The sequence below is a fragment of the Dryobates pubescens genome, chromosome 43 (assembly GCF_014839835.1).
Source record: "Dryobates pubescens isolate bDryPub1 chromosome 43, bDryPub1.pri, whole genome shotgun sequence".
NCBI classification, from domain to species: Eukaryota; Metazoa; Chordata; class Aves; order Piciformes; family Picidae; genus Dryobates; species Dryobates pubescens.
Window position 1 is genome coordinate 882047 of NC_071654.1, and position 18202 is coordinate 900248.

General features: G+C 47.4%; 1 protein-coding gene and 1 pseudogene across 1 annotated transcript; one reads left to right on the top strand and one right to left on the bottom strand.

Moving 5' to 3' along the window:
- The window catches only part of LOC128899310 (oocyte zinc finger protein XlCOF6-like), a 285720-nt pseudogene that overhangs the window by 238160 nt on the left and 29358 nt on the right, over positions 1–18202 (top strand).
- On the bottom strand, positions 11624–12583 carry LOC128899300 (olfactory receptor 14A16-like). Its single transcript, XM_054177678.1, has one exon. It carries the CDS (start codon positions 12554–12556, stop codon positions 11624–11626), a length of 933 nt encoding a protein of 310 aa, XP_054033653.1. The 5' UTR covers positions 12557–12583.

Here is an 18202-nt window from a genome sequence, read left to right on the forward strand (position 1 = left end):
TCTTTTGCCCAGCTCTTTACAAGGTTGTTCTTGAAGTGAGTTCCGTTGTCTGACTCAATCCTCTCTGGAGTTCCGTGTCTCCACAGGATCTGTCTCTCCAGACCGAGAATGGTGTTGCGTGCAGTTGCATGTGGGACTGCGTAAGTTTCCAGCCATCCAGTGTTTGCCTCTACCATAGTAAGCACGTACTGCTTACCAGAACGAGAACGTGGTAGAGTGATGTAGTCAATCTGCCAAGCTTCACCATACCTGTATTTGGACCATCTGTCACCATACCACAAGGGCTTAATTCTCTTTGCCTGCTTAATAGCAGCACAAATGTCACAGTCATGGATGACTTGTGTGATGGCATCCATGGAAATGTCTATGGATCTGTCACGAGCCCATTGGTATGTTGCATCTCTGCCTTGATGTCCTGACGAATCGTGAGCCCACCGAGCTAAGAATATCTCACCTCGGTGTTTCCAGTCGAGATCAAGTTCAGAGTCCTTGTCTACTTGAGAAACTCTTGCAGCTAGATCTGCCTGATGGTTGTGCTGCTGTTCCTCAGTAGCTTTGCTCTTAGGAATGTGAGCATCAATGTGTCTCACTTTCACTGGAATTCTCTCGATTCGATCAGCAATGTCTTGCCACAGTTCAGCTGCCCAGATGGGTTTTCCTTTCCTCTGCCAGCCATTCTTTTTCCAGTTCTTTAGCCAACCCCATAGAGCATTGGCTACCATCCATGAGTCGGTGTAGAGATAAAGCTTTGGCCATCTCTCACGTTCAGCTACGTCGAGAGCTAGCTGGACAGCTTTTACCTCTGCAAACTGACTGGATTCTCCTTCTCCATCCTTCGCCTCTGCAACTCGGCGTGTTGGACTCCACACGGCAGACTTCCACCTTCGCTTGTTCCCGACGAGACAACAGGAACCGTCTGTGAACAAAGCATATTTCTTTTCATCATCAGAAAGGTCATTGTAAGGAGGAGCTTCCTCAGCACGAGTTACTCTCTCCTCTGGAGGTTTAGCACAGTTGGTATCTTCAGGCCAACTTGAGATCACCTCCACCAGACCAGGTCTTTCAAGATTTCCCATTCGAGCTCTCTGTGTTATCAGGGCCATCCACTTAGACCAGGTGGAATCTGTGGCATGATGTGGTGTGGAACCTTTGCCTTTGAACATCCAATTCAAAACTGGCAATCTGGGAGCTAAGAGAAGTTGTGACTCAGTTCCAATTACTTCAGAAGCTGCTTTCACTCCTTCATAGGCAGCTAGAATCTCTTTCTCTGTTGGAGTGTAATTAGCCTCTGAACCTCTGTAACCTCGACTCCAGAAACCAAGAGGTCGTCCACGTGTCTCACCTGGAGCTTTTTGCCACAAGCACCAGGTTGGACCATTGTCACCTGCAGCCGTGTACAAAATGTTCTTAATGTCTGGACCATCTCGCACAGGTCCCAGACCCACTGCTTGGACTACTTCTTGCTTTATCTGGTCAAAGGCTGCTTGTTGTTCAGGTCCCCAGTGGAAACTGTTCCTCTTTCGAGTCACATCATACAGAGGTTTCACAATCTGACTGTATCCAGGAATGTGTAGTCTCCAAAATCCCACTATCCCCAAGAAACGTAGAGTTTCTTGCTTGTTCGTGGGATTTGCCATGGTAGAGACTCTATTTACCACATCCACTGGAATGTGTCGGCGTCCATCCTGCCACTGCACTCCCAGAAACTGGATCTCTGTGGTAGGACCTTTCACTTTGTCTCTCTTGATGGCAAAACCTGCATTCAGGAGAATGTCCATGATTTTGTTACCTTTCTCGAAGACTTCCTCAGCAGTTTTACCCCAGACGATGATATCATCGATGAACTGGATGTGTTCTGGAGCACCACCTTCCTCCAGAGCATCATGGATTACTGCATGACAGATGCTGGAACTGTGGATCCAGCCCATTGGCAGTCTGTTGAAAGTGTACTGGATTCCTCTCCAGGTGAAAGCAAACTGAGGCCTGCATTCCTCTGCTATGGGAATAGAGAAGAAGGCATTAGCAATGTCTATGGTAGCATACCATTTGGCCTCTTTGGATTCCAGCTCATACTGGAGTTCCATCATGTCTGGTACTGCTGCACTCATAGGCGGAGTTACTTCATTCAGGGCTCGGTAGTCCACTGTCAGACGCCAGTCTCCATTCGGCTTTCGCACAGGCCACACTGGACTGTTGAAAGGTGAATGAGTTTTGCTGATGACTTTCTGACTCTCCAACTGACGAATCAGATTCTGAATGGGCAACAAAGAGTCACGGTTGGTTCTGTATTGTCTGTGATGCACAGTCCGAGAAGCAACCGGCAACTTAATGTCCTGAATCTTGTGTTGTCCCACAACTGCAGATTCATCAGAAAGCTCAGGTCTAGCAGACAGCTTCAGTTTTTGTCCATCAATTTCTACAGAAGCTACTCCAAAAGCCCATTTGTAACCTTTAGGGTCTTTGAAACGCCCTTCTCTCAGAAAATCAATTCCCAAAATACAAGGTGCATCAGGTCCGGTCACAACTGTATGCTTTTTCCATTGTTTACCAGTTAAGCTTATATTAACCTCCACTTTACTTAACTCTTGAGATCCACCAGTGACTCCCAGAATAGTTATGGACTCTGATCCCTGATAATTTGATGGCAATATGGTGCACTGAGCTCCTGTGTCAACCAAGGCCCTGTACTTCTGAAAGTGTGAAGTGCCAGGCCACTGGATGTACACATCCCAATAGATTCTGTTATCTGTATTACCCCTCTCCTCCCCCTGGCGGGAGGCAGGGCACCCCTAGTTATGGGGAACATGTCCACAGGTGCAACGAGCACACTGTGCAGTGTTAGAACTGGAGCCACTGTTGGAGCTACTAGAGTTGTCCTGGGGAACTGTAGAAGTAACAGCTACCCTTCTGGTATTGCTACCTCGGGTTCTGCCACTTTGCAGTTCTCTCAGTCTCCTGAAAAGATTAGAAGTTGGTTGACCATCCCACCTGTTCATGTTCTCACCAAACTGATCACGCAGGGTAATCCAAATAGTCCTACGTGACTGCCTTGGTGGTCTGTTTTGGTTTGATCTGTTTTGGAATGACCTCCTTGGAGGATGTCTATTCCTCACAGATGAAACCTGTACCCACCTGGAGGAAGAATTGGAATCATCTCTTTGTGCCAATTGGGAGATGGTGTTTTTAAATTCATCCTTCAGCTCTTTCATGCAATTCTCCAGTTTTCCAGACAGAGTTTCAATGGCTGAAACCAAAGAAACACGTGTCATGCTATCATCCAATTGTCTCAATTGATCAGTGAATTGGCCAACCGTAAGAGGAGCTCCACCATAATTTCTTGCTACAATTCTGCTTGCCAGAATGTTTGCATAATTGGAAGGAGCAAGCTTGATGAGCTTTTTAGTAAGACCATTTCCTACAGGAACATCATCAGGATTCAGAGATTCATGTTCACCATAGAGTACCTCTCTAACAGCAAATTCTCTCAGACGCTTGATTCCCTCATCTATGGTCGTCCAGGGCTTAGGATTCCATGGAAGATCATCTCGGGAAGGGTATCTCATGAGAACCGCCATTAGAAGGCGTATCCACAGATTAACCTTACCGAGAGCCTTGCCTAGATGTCTATCTATTCCATTATCCTTTGAGAGAGTTCCTAGCTGGGCTGCTGACTTGTCTCCAACCATTAGAGCTGGAGCACCTGTATCATAGCATCTACCAAGCCAAGCGAGAACTGGCTCCTTATCTGCTCTGAGATAGTCTTTTCTTACATTTCTAAGCTCCTCCCGGGGTGAAGAGCAGTCGGTTATGTCATCTTGTTCTTGCTCCTCTGCCTCCTGTTCCTCAACTTGTGGTCCCAACAACCTTTCTGTCACTCTCTCAAGGATCCCTTTAAGCTGAGAGGCACCACCACTAGCTGCTGTCCTACCAAGGGATGCATCTCGATCCTCTGATGATCTCAATAACTCAGCTATATTTTTAAGACAGATTTTCTCTTCCTCCCCAGCAGAAGAACCCTGCTGTGCATCCCCGTCAGCTCCTGAATCAGCTTTAGTCTTACCCTTCCTTGTTGTTAAAACTGCTACTTGCTTTACTGGAGCTGTGTTTGGGTTTCCAGCTGCCTTATTATCAGAAGCTGATAAGCTTTGAGACAGATTAGTTGCTTTGGAGGACGCTTCCGCTCCTGCCATGGAAGAAGGAGGAAATGACTTTGCCTCGTTAATGGTGGCTGCCTGGGACACAGGAGCCGCCATGTTTGGGGCTACTGTAGCCCCTGGCTGCTTGCCAGAATCATCACCATTGCTATTCAGAGCTGCCTTGCCGATTGACTTTTTAGCTTTATCTTTAACTGACACAGATTCTCCATTATCATCCTCACTGGATGTTCCTGAAACAGAGCCAGGGTGGCGTTTTCGTCTCTTAACCCTCCGTTTTATAACAAAACATGCCTTGGACACTTTTTTCTCCCGGTACAGTGCTACCAACAAATACACATTAATTATCATCATCAGCAGGACTACACACATCAAGAAAATCAGCTTTGGATCCCAGCCATCACTTAAAATTACCCTTTCACCGAGCGGAATCTTAAACTCTTTTATCTCAATAGGGAGTGTGCTAGATGTAACATTCCTGTACTTTTTAACATAAAAGAATTCCAGGCACTGATCATACAGAAGCCGAATCTTGTACTTAAACCACAAATATAATTTTTGCATTATATATTTACCTATCTTATCGATAATCATACCCAGGCAATACTTGTAGATCAATACACCAAAGACCGAGAAGAACAGACGCTCAAAAAGCCAAAACACCTTCATGTTTGCTCGTTCGACTTAAGCAAGCAATAAATCAAACTAATTTGTCAGCAAGCCCCGAGTTGGGCAGCCAATAAATGTGGTAGGTTGAGAGAGGGCTTAGCTCTCCCTCCTCCACAGAGTAAGAAACCACAGCTAACTCAGTCGAAGAGCAAAAGCTATATATTTACAAGCATATATGGAAAGCAGGTTATATATAACACAATATATACAGGTATTTACAATATATACACAGAAATACACAGCAAAGACAAATAACACAACAAAAATCCCTCCCTCAGGGAGGGATCCCCTCTTTGGAACCCCCTCTCTCTCCCCCCCTTACCTCCCTTTTTCCCCAAAAAGGGGTTAGAGAGAGAGAAAGGCAAGTTACTAAGGAAAAGAGTTGTTAGCAAGCTTCAAAAGCCCATGCAGGATTAGTGTTTGCTTATCTGAAGGCCAAGTCCAGCAGTTCGCAGAAGAAGCAGGCAGGGAGAACAGGCTGAAACACCAAACTCCCCCAACTCCCAAACCGAACTGAACTGAGGAAAAAATTTTCCAACCGCTTCACAATCTAAAGCTGAATTTTTGTTTATCAACCAATGAAATTCGTTTAGAATATCAGAATGTTTTGGTTCTAGTACCAAAAACATTAGCCAGTGTGTTCCAGCAGTGTTTGTTCTTAAAGGCACAGCCTCAAACGACCACAGCAGGGCTGGGGCACACAGCACTGTCCTGGCACAGAGAGGCCTCCTGCCAGAGGCCTGAAGGAGCAACAGAGCAGGCTCTGATCTGTGTCTCTGTTCACTGCACAGCCTGGGGAAGCTGTCCCAGGGTAATCATCCTGCTCTAGGTACGCACCACCACCATTTCCACCCTTGGTCTCTCATCCCAGCTTGCAAAATTTCTTTGTCCCCCAGTTGCAGGTCACAGGATCAGGAGGTCAGCAGTGGCTGCTGGCATTGCACAGATGAGATGCAAGCATGGCCATGGTGTGTGGGGTGAGAGGAACCTGAGTGAGCACAAACACTATCATCTGTTGCTGGGGTACCAAGGCATTGGAGGAGTGAGGAGCCTCCCAGCCACTGGCAGGGGCAGCAGGAGGCCAGGGACACTCTGCCTGCTGCAGTGCAGAGCCTGTGTGAGGGATGGGGAAAGACTCTGAACATCCTGAGGTTCAGAAGCAGTTCATGAGGCCAGCTCAGGTGTGGACACCTGACAGAGCTCTGACATTTCTGTGGGTGACTGCAGCACAAACCTCCCTGCCCCAGGGAGATTCTTCTCAGGTGTCCTGCAGAGGCTCATTGCAAATGTTGCTGTCTGCTCACATCACCCTTCAAGGGCTGAGCCCTGAAATGTGCACAGAGCCATCAGAGAGGTTCTGGCTCCTTGGAAAAGGCATCTTCAGGAAGGCCAAGAAAGAGGCTGAGGCAAACTCCAGGCTGGTCACCCTCAGCACAGTCATGGTGCTGGGTCAAAAGTGATAGATCAGACACTTCTGCAGGCATCTGCAGGCCCTTGCAGGACAAGAGAGAGATCATCAAACCTGTCTAGGTAAGGGCAAGAAGGGGATATTGTGTGCCTGGACCTTATCCAGGGCTTTGCCACGATCTCCCATGGTCTCTGTAGAGCCAGACTGCTGACAGCAAGATTGAAGGAATGGATGAAGTGTTGGGTGGGAAGGTGGGTGGTGGATCAAGCCCAAAAGTCACCAGGGCAGAGTCCTCCTGGCAGCCTCCTGGCAGAGTCCTCAGGGCAAGCCCTTGGGCCAGCACTGTGCAATGTCATCATAATCTCCCTGCACCTTCTGACTCAGGGCCTCTGCAGCTCCTTTGGGGATGAGGCCAAACTGGGCACAGGCCTTGAGCGCTCAACCTTCCCCACAGCTGGTGCATGGTATGGGATGTGGTAAATCCACTCAATGCCATGTTCCTTTGCCCAGTCCCTTAGCAGATGGTTCTTGAAGTGGCTTCCATTGTCCCATTCAATCCTCCCAGGGGTGCCATGTCTCCACAGGACATGTCTCTCTAGGCCCAGGATGGTGTTGTGAGCAGCGGCATGAGGTGCTGGGTAGGTCTCCAGCCACCCTGTACTTGCCTCCACCATGGTCAGTAGGTGCTGTTTGCCACTGTGAGACCCAGGAAGGGTGATGGAGTCGATCTGCCAGGCCTCTCCGTACTTACATTTCGACCATCTCCCCACATACCTCAGAGGCTTCATGCACTTGGCCTGCTTGATGGCAGCACAGATGTCACACTCATGGATACCCTGTGAGATGGCCTCCAGAGAGATGTCCACTGATCTGTCCCCAGCCCACCGGGATGTGGCATCTCTCCCTTGGTGGCCAGAAGTGTCATGGGCCCAGCGAGCTAAGAACAGCTCACCCTTGTGTTCCCAGGCCAAGGCTATTTGGGAGATTTTAGCAGCCAGATCTGCTTGGTGGTTGTGCTTGTGCTCCTCTGTGGCTCTGCTCTTGGGGATGTGTGCAGCCATGTGCCGTACCTTTATTGGCAGCCTGTCCAGGTGGGCAGCAATGTCTTGCCACAGCTCAGCGGCCCAAAGAGGCTTCCCTTTCCTCTGCCACCCATTCCTCCTCCATTCCTTCAGCCACCCCCACAAGGCATTGGCTACCATCCAGGAGTCAGTAGAGAGTTCTTTTGTTCCACTATATCCTTGGCCAGCTGGACAGCTTTTCCCTCTGTGTACTGACTGGATTCGCCTTCTCCATCCCTTGCTTCCGCCACTTGCCTTGTCGGGCTCCAGACAGCTGCCTTCCATCTCCTCTTGCTGCTTACAAGCCAGCAGGACCCATCTGTAAATAGAGCATAGCCCTTCTCATTGTCAGGGAGATCATTGTATGGGGGAGCCTCCTCAGCACAGCTCACTGTCTGCTCTGGTGGCATTCCCAAGTCAGCACCCTCTGGCCAGTTGCTGATCACTTCCACTATGCCAGGATGTTCAAAGCTCCCCATCTGAGCTCGCTGAGTTATCAGGGCCATCCACTTCCTGCAGGTGGCATCTGTGGCATGATGTGGGCTTTAGCCCCTCCCTTTGAACATCCAGCTGAGGACTGGAAGCCTTGGAGCTAGAAATAGTGGTGACTCAGTCCCAATGACCTCAGAGGCAGCCCGGACACCCTCATAGGCAGCTAGGATTTCCTTCTCTGTTGCGCTGTAGTTGGCCTCGGAGCCTTTGTAGCCCTTCCTCCAGAAACCTAGGGGCCTGCCCCTGGCTTCACCAGGAGCCTTCTGCCATAAGCTCCACGTAGGACCATTCTCACCGGCCACAGTGTACAACACATTCTTGATCTCTGCTCCAGTTGGTACAGGTCCCAGACCCATAGCCTGAACCACCTCTCGTTTCATCTGCTTGAATGTTACCTGCTGCTCAGGTCCCCACACAAAATCATTTTTCTTCCTTGTTACATGGAAGAGAGGCTTCACAATTTGCTGTATCCAGGAATGTGCATTTTCCAGAAGCCCACAAGCCCCAGAAAGGACTGTGTCTCTTTCTTGTTCATGGGCTGCACCAGAGTGGCTACCCTGTTCACCACCTCCAGAGGGATGTGGCAACAGCCATCTTGCCTTCTGACACCCAGGAACTGGATCTCCCTGGCAGGCTCTTTCACCTTGCTTCTCTTGATGGCAAAGCCAGCCTCCAACAAGATATTGATTATCCTCTCACCCTTCTGATAAACTTCCTCTGCTGTCTCATCCCATACAATTATGTCATCAATGAACTGCAGGTGCTCAGGGGCTCCACCGTTCTCTAAGGCAGTCTGGGTCACCTCATGGCAGATGGTTGAGCTATGGACCCAGCCCTGAGGCAACCCATTCCATTGGTACGGTCCTCCCCTCCAGGTGAAAGCAGCATCCCGTTAAGCAGCATCTCTGTCATTAACCAAACCACGTGACATGGGTCCAAAAAATCCAGCCAAAAACCTGTCTGAAGGCTTGGAACATTAGAGTCATAGACTCATAGAATCAGTCAGAGTTGGAAGGAACCACAAGGATCATCTAGTTCCAACCCCCCTGCCATGGGCAGGGACACCTCACGCTAGATCAGGCTGGCCAGAGCCTCATCCAGCCTGGTCTTAAACACCTCCAGGGATGAGGCCTCAACTACCTCCCTGGACAACCCATTCCAGGGCTTCACCACTCTCATGGTGAAGAACTTCTTCCTCAAGATCTTCAAGAGTCTTCAAGATCAACATCACTGCTTCCAATCCTTTCTTTCCAAAGTGCTGGCGTTGGAGTGCCAAAATATTGTGGTGGTTTAAGCCTTACCTGGAGTTTAATCTACCAAAAAAAGTAAACAACCCGGAGTCAGTTTGGAAGTAGAAGTAAATTTTTAAACAAAATATGTCTATAGCAATAACAGGGGGGACATACAAGGGTAAGGAATAAGGGTGAATAGGAGAATAAGCAACCCCAAATGTGGATGGCCTTGTATCTCCCTCGGTGCATGTGGAGTTCAGTCCTGTAGAGAAGCGTGGATGCGGCAGGGAGAGGATAAGGCCTGAGCACGTGGCAGAACCAGGAAGCCAGCAGCAGCTGTGGGTCCTTTCAACCAGGCAAGGCAGGAGCAAAAAGAGCTCATGGCTGCCATGGTCTTGCCATTATAGTCTTGCTGGATTGGGTTAGGGTTAGGGGTTAGGGTTAGGGTTAGGGTTAGGGTTAGGGTTAGGGTTAGGGTTAGGGTTAGGGTCCATTAGGGTTAGGGTCAGGTTTAGGGTTAGGTTTAGGGTTAAGTTTGGGTTAGGGTTGGGGTCGATTAGGGTTAAGTTTGGGGTTAGGGTTATGGATAGGGTTAGGTTTAGGGTTTGGTTAGAGTTCGGTTAGGGTTAGGGTTAGTCTTTCTGGACAGGAAGTAGGTGAGACACAGACTGATTTAGTCTCGGGGTCCCCTCCTCCCAGGATGGAGAAAACAGATCCACTAGGAACAGGTTTCTTTTGTCCCCTGGGACAAACCTGGCAGGGTTCTTGCAACCCAACCCCAGGATGGTGTCACCCATAGAAGAGGGTTTAAAGGAACCCAGTATGTACTGGTATGAGTCCCAGACTGTACTGCGATGTGGCCAGGTGACTCAGATTGTACTGGTATGGGGCCCAGTCTGCCTGGGAGTGGATAGTGGAAGGGGGCCAGAGCTTCAACTTTGCCCATGTCTGTACTGGGAGGAGATCAGGAGATGCAGTATGCACTGGCATGGTCCCCAGTCTGTACTGGGTGATGCCATTGGATCCTGTTTCTGGAACATGTCCTGGACTATACTAGTTTCTGGGACAGGTCTTGGACTATACTGGGATGGGATCAGGACACCAGTTTGTACTTGGACAGGGCCCAGTCTATATGGAGAGGGAGTCACGGAATGCATCTTGTACTGGAACAGGGTCCACGCTGTAATGGGAGGGCATAAGGGGTTCCACTTTTTATTGGGACAAGGACTAATATGTACCTGGAGGGATGAAAGGGATCCTGGTTGGACTGGGACAGGTCACAGACTGTACTGGGAGGGCATGAGGGTGTGCAGTTTGTACTGGAATGGATGCAGATGGTGCTGGGAAGGGAGTCAGGGAATACATTCTGTGCTGAGATGGAACCCAGGCTGCAGAGCTAGAGGACAGTAGGATCCAGTTATTATTGGGATGAGGCCACATCTGTACTGGGAGGCAACAAAGGAACCATGTTTGGACTGAGTCTATACTGGAAGGGGGTCAGGGTATCCAGTATGGACTCTGACTAGGTGCAGTGTGTAATGGGAGGGGGTTGGGGTATGATGGCATGAGGACACCTCCTGTTTTGATGGTAGTGCTGCTCTGGAGCAGCTCTGTCCCAGAAGCAGCCCTGGACTCTCCCTGCCTGCAGGCCCAGCACTACCACACAGCAGCAAAATGCCCAAGCTGCCAGAGCACTCAGGCCTTGCCCCAGCACAGAGGCTCAGCAGGAGAGGCCTTAGAGGAAGGAGCCTTGGAGGAAGGAGCTCAGAGAAACAAGTCCCTGCAAGGTCTTTTATTGCGTTGAACACAGAGAGCACAGCTCCTCATGTCTGCAGTCTCTGAGTCACAGCAGACAGGACAACACTGAGCCAGAAATGGTCTGAAGAAAGACATTTGTGTGGGAACAACATTCTCCCAAGGGGAACAGCCCCAGCAGCAGCCACAACTCAAGCAGTTAGGCTGGGCCTACACTGAGTGACATCAGAACTGCCCTGCAGGAGAAGACAAAGTTTATCGCTTCTGAAACATCCAGGGATCAGTTTGCTCAGGGCAGCCAGAGCACAGGCTTAACAGACTACTGAATATTAACTTCTCCACCCAGAGAAGTGGAGAACCTGATTTAAATGAAGATAGGATGTATGAAGCAGGGAGGGTTCGTGTGAAGGGGGATATGGAGCAGGGGTTTGGGGAAAGACTAAATGCTGAGTACCTGAGCCAGTGGGGAAAGGGAGAGGGAAATCTGCATCCAGAAATGGAGGATGAAAGGGGAGCTGTGCCTTCAGCAATGAGAGAGACCCCACAGGGAATTGTCCTGTGGACTCTCTCTTTATTCAAATCAAGTTTTACCAGACGCCTCTGTCTCTGTTATGAACTTCTAGATCAGAAGAATTCTTCCTTGCATGTTACACACCCAAGGAGCACAGCTGCTCCTGTTTGCAGTCTCTGGGTCACAGCAGACAGGCCAGCATTGAATCAGAAATGGTCTGAAGAAAGACTCTGGTGGGGAAACAACATTCTCACAAGGGGAACAGCACCAGCAGCAGCCAAAAAGAGAGAAACCAGACTGTGAGTGACAACAGAACTGCTCTGCAGGAGAAGACAAAGAGTTTATTCCTCCTGAAAGCATCTAGTGATCATTTTCCTCAGGGCATCCTTCAGCTCTTGGTTCCTCAGGCTGTAGATGAGAGGGTTGACTGCTGGAGGAACCACTGAGTAGAGAACTGCAAGCACCAGATCCAGGGATGGGGATGAGATAGAAGTGGGCTTCAGGTAGGCAAAGATTACAGTGCTGAGAAACAGGGAGACCACAGCCAGGTGAGGGAGGCAGGTGGCAAAGGCTTTGTGGCGTCCCTGTTGAGAGGGGATCCTCAGCACTGCCCTGAAGATCTGCACATAGGACAACACAATGAACACAAAAAGGACAGAGAATAAACAGGCACTGGCCACAATAAGCCAAAGTTCCCTGAGGTAGGATGTGGAGCAGGAGAGCTTAAAGATCTGGAGCACTTCACAGAAGAACTGGTCCAGAGCATTGCCCTGGCAGAGGGGCAGGGAAAATGTATTGGCTGTGTGCAGCAGAGCATAGAGAACGCCACAGCCCCAGGCAGCAGCTGCCAGCTGGAGACAAACTCTGCTGCCCAGGAGGGTCTCATAGTGCAGGGGTCTGCAGATGGCAACGTAGCGATCGTAGGACATGGTGGTGAGGAGAGAGTACTCTGATGAAATGAAACAGAGAAAGAGAAAGACCTGAGCAACACATCCTGCGTAGGAGATGTCCCTGGTGTCCCTCAGGGAATTGGCCATGGATTTTGGCACAGTGGTGGAGATGGCACCCAGGTCAAGGAGGGCGAGGTTGAGGAGGAAGAAGTACATGGGGGTGTGGAGGTGGTGGTCCCAGGCTATGGTGCTGATGATGAGGCCATTGCCCAGCAGGGCAGCCAGGTAGATGGCCAGGAAGAGGCAGAAGTGCAGGAGCTGCAGGTGCCCTGTGCCCGTGAATGGCAGGAGGAGGAAGTGGGTGCTGGAGCTGCTGTTGGCCATCTGCTGCCTCTGGCCATGGAGACCTGTCCAAGGAGGGAAAGGCAGTGACAAGTTAGGGCACATTTCTCTCAGCCTCATTGTAACCCCTGTCCCTGAGCTTCAGGAAGAATGGATCAGCTCAGTCTCATCACTACCAAAAAATGGCACAGTTCATCACAGCTTCAAGTGCAGCAGGGATGCAGAATTGCCATGACGATTCCTTTGGAGTCAGAACAGAAAGTGACCAACACCCCAGTCCCAGAGAACAAGAGTCTCATGGAGAGGTGGAGAAACAGGGAGCAGGCCTGCAGTGCTGCAGAGACAGGGAAGGGAAGAGAGAAAGGCAGAGGGGCTGGGGGTGAAGCCTTCTCCTTACCCAGCTCTGCTCACTGCTGCTCACAGGATGGAACTGAAGGGCTTTGGTCCTCCTTCTGTGTGCACACTCCAGGAGCCTTCAGCTGAGCATCAGCTGCAGAGATGGAGATGCCTGCAGGAACTACAGCTGCAGTGTCCTGCACCCGCAGCCTCACTGTGTCAGTGACTGCAGTGGCTTCTCCTCCAGTGAGCTCTCAGTCATCCTCCCAGTCCTGGCCACCTTGAAGCTCTCTCTGCCTTCCTCATCTCCCTGAGATCCTCTGGCAGTGTCCTCAGCCCGGCTGTGCTGTGCAGAGCAGCTGCTCCTGGCCAGATCTCTCTCTCTGCAGTGCTGCCTGCTTGCCAGCAGCTCCTACCAGCCCAGGAGTCCAGCCCAATAGGGTGGCAGAGGACCAGCCCATGGTGTTTTAATAACTCCTCTGGTAGCTTTTGTTGCCCTGTAAACCTCAGGGACTGAGAGGAAGCTGATGAAACCTCTCCAGAAGTCAAAGTCAGATTCAAACTCTGAAGTTCCTTCTACTCTTTACTGGTCCCAATGAAGCATACTGGGAAAGTGTCCCCTGGGTCTGGTTAAAGTAGAAGGAGAGAGTGGATGCAAGGGAAGCACCACTGGAGGCACTGAAGCAACTCCAGGCTGTGGGGAGATCAGAGAACTGAGGCAGTGCTGCCAGGTCAAGACAAGCAGCTAAAGGTGGCTCTGCTGCTGAGCAAACCTGGAGGGGTTTCATTGATCCAAAGGGACAAGTCCTGCACCCCAGCCCCTGGCAAGGCAGATGCTGTCCCTCACCTGTGGCTCAGGGCTCTGCTGGGGGCAGTGGGGAGTGAGGGTGAGCAGTGACCAGGGTAGGACCTTGTCAGGTTTTGCTGTGGTTTGCTTGCAAAGAGACAACTCCTGCTGAAAAGGAATGAAATGTACCTTTAAAAATACTTTTTATCAGATGCTTTGTGCAATAAAAACCTCTCCAATTAGCTGCAGAAACCTTGGCAAGAATTAGAGGTTCAGCAGTATTTAATGAGCCCCATGGAGTATTTGGGGCTGATTACATCATCCTTAGGTACTGCCAGGAGACTCTGCCAAGGTACTGCCAAGAAGCCTCTCAAGAAGTCCAAGGCAGAAGCAAACTCCAAAGTACCTTGAAGCACTGATTGGCCTCACTGAGGCTTGTTACTGACAAAGGCTCCCCAGGGACTCCTTAGAGCAGCTTGTTAGAGGCCAGGATTGCAGGGAGACAAAGGCAAAGTGCAGGGCAGAAAAACTTGCTTTTGGTCTAGGAAGCAGAAAGGCCAAGCCCTGACCACTGCCCTTGCAATAGAAGAACCTCAAAGCCTCAAAGGCAAGTTTCTCCTCCCAGGCCTTGATGGCAGAGGCAAGTGCCAGAGCCAAGGGGACAAAGACCCTGGTCCTGTTGGGCCTCTCAGCCTTGCTAGAGCCCTTGGCCATCCCTACTGCATCCTCTGTCCCATGCCTGCTCCTCTTTCCCTTCAGGCTGCTGACACCAATCTTGCCTCTCCACCCAGCTCTCCCCCTGCCATTTCCATTGCTTCCCTGAGCTGTCTCATCTCTCCCTGCCATTTCCTGACACCTCTGGATGGCCTCATGCATAGCAGCTCTGCCCTTTGAGGGACATTTCTTTGGCCTCCTCTCCACTCTGAGCGTTCCAAGCTGCACTTTGTGGAGGTTGTGGTCTCTTCCCTCTCCCTAGAAGAGCTCCATCCTCTCTGAAGCTTTCAAGCTGCACTTTGTGAAGCTTTTGGTCTCTCTCCACTCCCCAGAAGAGCTCCATCCTCTCTGAAACCACCCTTCAGCCATGTGCACACTGCTGTGGCAGTGCCCTGAGCGTCAGCAGGCTGAAGCAGCCCAGGGCCCTCAGCCTCATCCACAGAGATGTCAACCCCATCCTGGCAGATCTCCTCTGCAGTCTCTGAAGTTCCTCCCTGCTCTGTCAGACTGCAGAACCCCACATCTAGACACCAAGCATCCAGATGTGGCCACAGCAGTGAGGAGTCTGGGGGAGGACAATTCCTGTGTCTGGGTAAGCAGACTCCTCCTGCCACAGCCCAGCTGCAGTTGGCCTTCTTCCCTGTGTGCAGGGTCTGCTCTATCCCAGAGTATTTGGAATGGTTCCTCCCAGATGCTGTGGTGCCTTTCTGACTGGGGATAGGGCACACCAAAACCTCGAGCTCCAAGGAACAGGCATACAGTTTGTACTGGGGTGGCACCCTGTCTGTCAGGGAGTGGGAAAGGGAATATAGGTTGTACGGAAAAGAGACACAGATGAGTGGTTGGAAGGCTTCAGGTGGTGTAGCCCTTCCTGGGAGTGGGCACAGTCTGTACTGGGAAGGAGTCCTGTTATGCCTGTTATTAATATTTAATAGTTGGCTGTTGGCGATGGTGAACAGAGTCAATACAGATGACCAACATGATCTAGCATTGTTTGTTGAGTGTAGCATAGCATAGTGTGTATTAAGGGAACCTCAGCAGCTTATACAGACTCAGAGAGCATCATTGGCATAGCTTCATTGGTGCCCACAAGTGACCACACATCCTACTGTTATAGATTATTGGTCACACTACTAATGCCACGCGAGGTTGTTGCTGCAGGTGTGTGTCCTGTTATTCCCAGATAACTCTCTGTGTTTATAGCTACCAGTGCCCTGCTTTAGTTACATGCTGCAGGCACAGCACTCTTTTGCTACACTGCTAGCCTCTTCTGCACTTATGCTGAGCATGGTTTACCACCATGTGTGAGCAATCTGGCCTGACATGATGGTAGGCCATGCTCAGCATAAGTGCAGAGCCAGCTACCAGTGTACCAAACAGTGCTGTGCCTGCAGCATGTAACTAAAACAAGACACTGGTAGCCATAAACACAGCAAGTTATCTTGGGACAGCAGGACATGCACCTGCATCAACAAACCTTGCGTGTCATCAGTAGTTGGACCAATAATCTATAATGGTGTGATGTGTGGTCACTCATAGGGAACCAATGAGGCCATGCCAACAAGGCACTCCGAGTTTATATAAGTTGTAGAAATTCCCTTGCTTCACACTTCTGCCTTTCCTATCCCTTCTTCTTCCATGCTTTACTTTACTGTGCTATACTCACACCATAGGCCTGCGCCATAGGCCTGCAATACTGGAACAATAAAAGATCGATACTCGGTCATATTGGTCAGCTGTATTGATTCCAATCTCCCTCGTCACTAAAAACCCTTAGCTATAAAACCCTTTTTAAAAAATCTTTTTTGTTGTTGTTGACTTTTTCTTGATATATTTTTAAACTATTTTTTTCTTCTTGAGTTTTATTTTTAAAATTTTTTAAATTCTATTTTTTAATTTAAATTTTTACTTTAATTAATTTTAAAAAATTTCTTTTAACATTTTTTCTTAATTTTTAATCTTTTTTAAACACAATTTTTATATTTTTAATTTTTTATATTATATTTTTAAAAATATTTTAATTAATTTTTGTATGTTTCATCTATGTTTTTAAATGTCTAATAATTTTATTTCATTTTTTAAAAATTATAATAACTTAAAAATTTCTTAATTTTTTATTTAATCTTTTTTTTAAATGGTTTTGTTTTTATTATTTTTATTTTATTTTTAATAGAATTGCAAATTTAATTTTTATTTTTTATTCTTTTTATTTTAAAATTGTAAATGTTATTTTAAATTATTTTTGTTATTTTTTATTTTTAATCTAATTTTTAATTTAATTAATTTTTAAAATATGCCTTTTTAATATTTTTCTTTTGTATTTTTTTGTCTAGAATTTAAAATTTTTTGGGGTGTAATTTTTTTTTTTAATCTAACTTTTTAAAATTTATTTTTAATGTTTCTTGATATTTTCTTGATTTATATTTTATATAATTATTTTTAATTATTTTTACATCATTTTATTTTGTAATCTACTTTTAAATTTTTTTTCATTTAATTCATTTTTTTCCCTTTTTTCCTGTTTTTCAACCTTTTTTGTATTTAATTTTTTGTCCTTATTTTTAATTTTAAATCTTAGTAATCCTTCTTTTTTTTGTTAATAATCCTTATGGTTTTTGTTAATAGTTATTTTTTGTTAGTTATGGGTTTTTGTTTGTTTGTTTGTTTTGAAATTATTCTGTTAAATTGGTTTTTTATTTAAAATATTTTAAATTTTAATTTTTTTATTATTATTGTTATTATTTTGTTGTTTTGTACTTCATTTTTTGTATCTAAATTTTTTTGTTATTTTTATTGTATTTTTTGCATCTAATTTTTTTTAAATCTTACAATTTTTGTATACACTTTTTTTTACTTATTTCATATTTTTTCCTTTTTTTTTTCCTAGTCAGTGTCTAAGAAGGAAATAGAAAGATGTTCCATTAGTTAAAGAATACTTTTAAAAACTAATACCTATTTACTACAAACCTTAACTATATTACCTGGAGCTCCTTTGCAATGCCGAGGCACACAACCAAGAATGTTCGAACCAAAAGAAAATCTTACAATGTGAACTCATTACTAAGTGCTTACACCTTACTATAACTACTATGTATTAAGTACCTGTAAATACCAAATACTATTCATTATGCTTACTAGTAAAGCTTAGCAAAACTCTAAATAACAAATCTCTGAAACACATTAAAATCAGAAATGATGAAATCAGCACTGTTGCTTCAAATCAGAACAGAGCTTTGGTAGACTAGAGTCGAACCAGAAAAAGGGGGGGTGGAGGGGAGAGTGGCTAGTAAGGTATGGCCTAATTGCAATTGTTTCTGCACTAGGGTCTTGTGGCCCTAGAAATCACAAGCTCTGATGTGGTGTTAACAGAGTATTTGCCACCATATGTGTGTCATATGGGGTTAACAAGTGTGCTGAAAACAAATGATCAATTACAGCAGTTGTGTATCCTGACTTTAACCTATAGGTAGCTATGGCTTGTTTAGCTTCTTGTAACATTTTCCAGCCCAGAGATTGCCATATTCTTTGTCAACCTTCTAATACCACAGGAGATGCATGTACAGGAAAATCTACAGATTCTCCATCTGTTACTGCATTTCTCAAAATACCTTTCCACTGGTGCAGCAGGACAGTTCCTCATCCCTCCCACCTCCCGATCCCTTACACTATTGTCATAGTTTGGGCTGGGTGCCCTCTGCTACGGGGGTGTTTCCTGTGTGCAGAAGTCCAGCCCAGTGGGTGGGCACAGGAAATTAGGTATTTCCTACCATAATTCCTGCACCACTATAAAATCCATGGCAGGGTCTGGCACTTCCTCTTTTCCTTCCTCTCCACCACCTGGTAACTGGGGG

What these genes read in the sequence shown, in the direction of transcription:
- LOC128899300 (XM_054177678.1), bottom strand. Translation starts at nt 12,556, where the DNA reads ATGGCCAACAGCAGCTCCAGCACCCACTTCCTCCTCCTGCCATTCACG.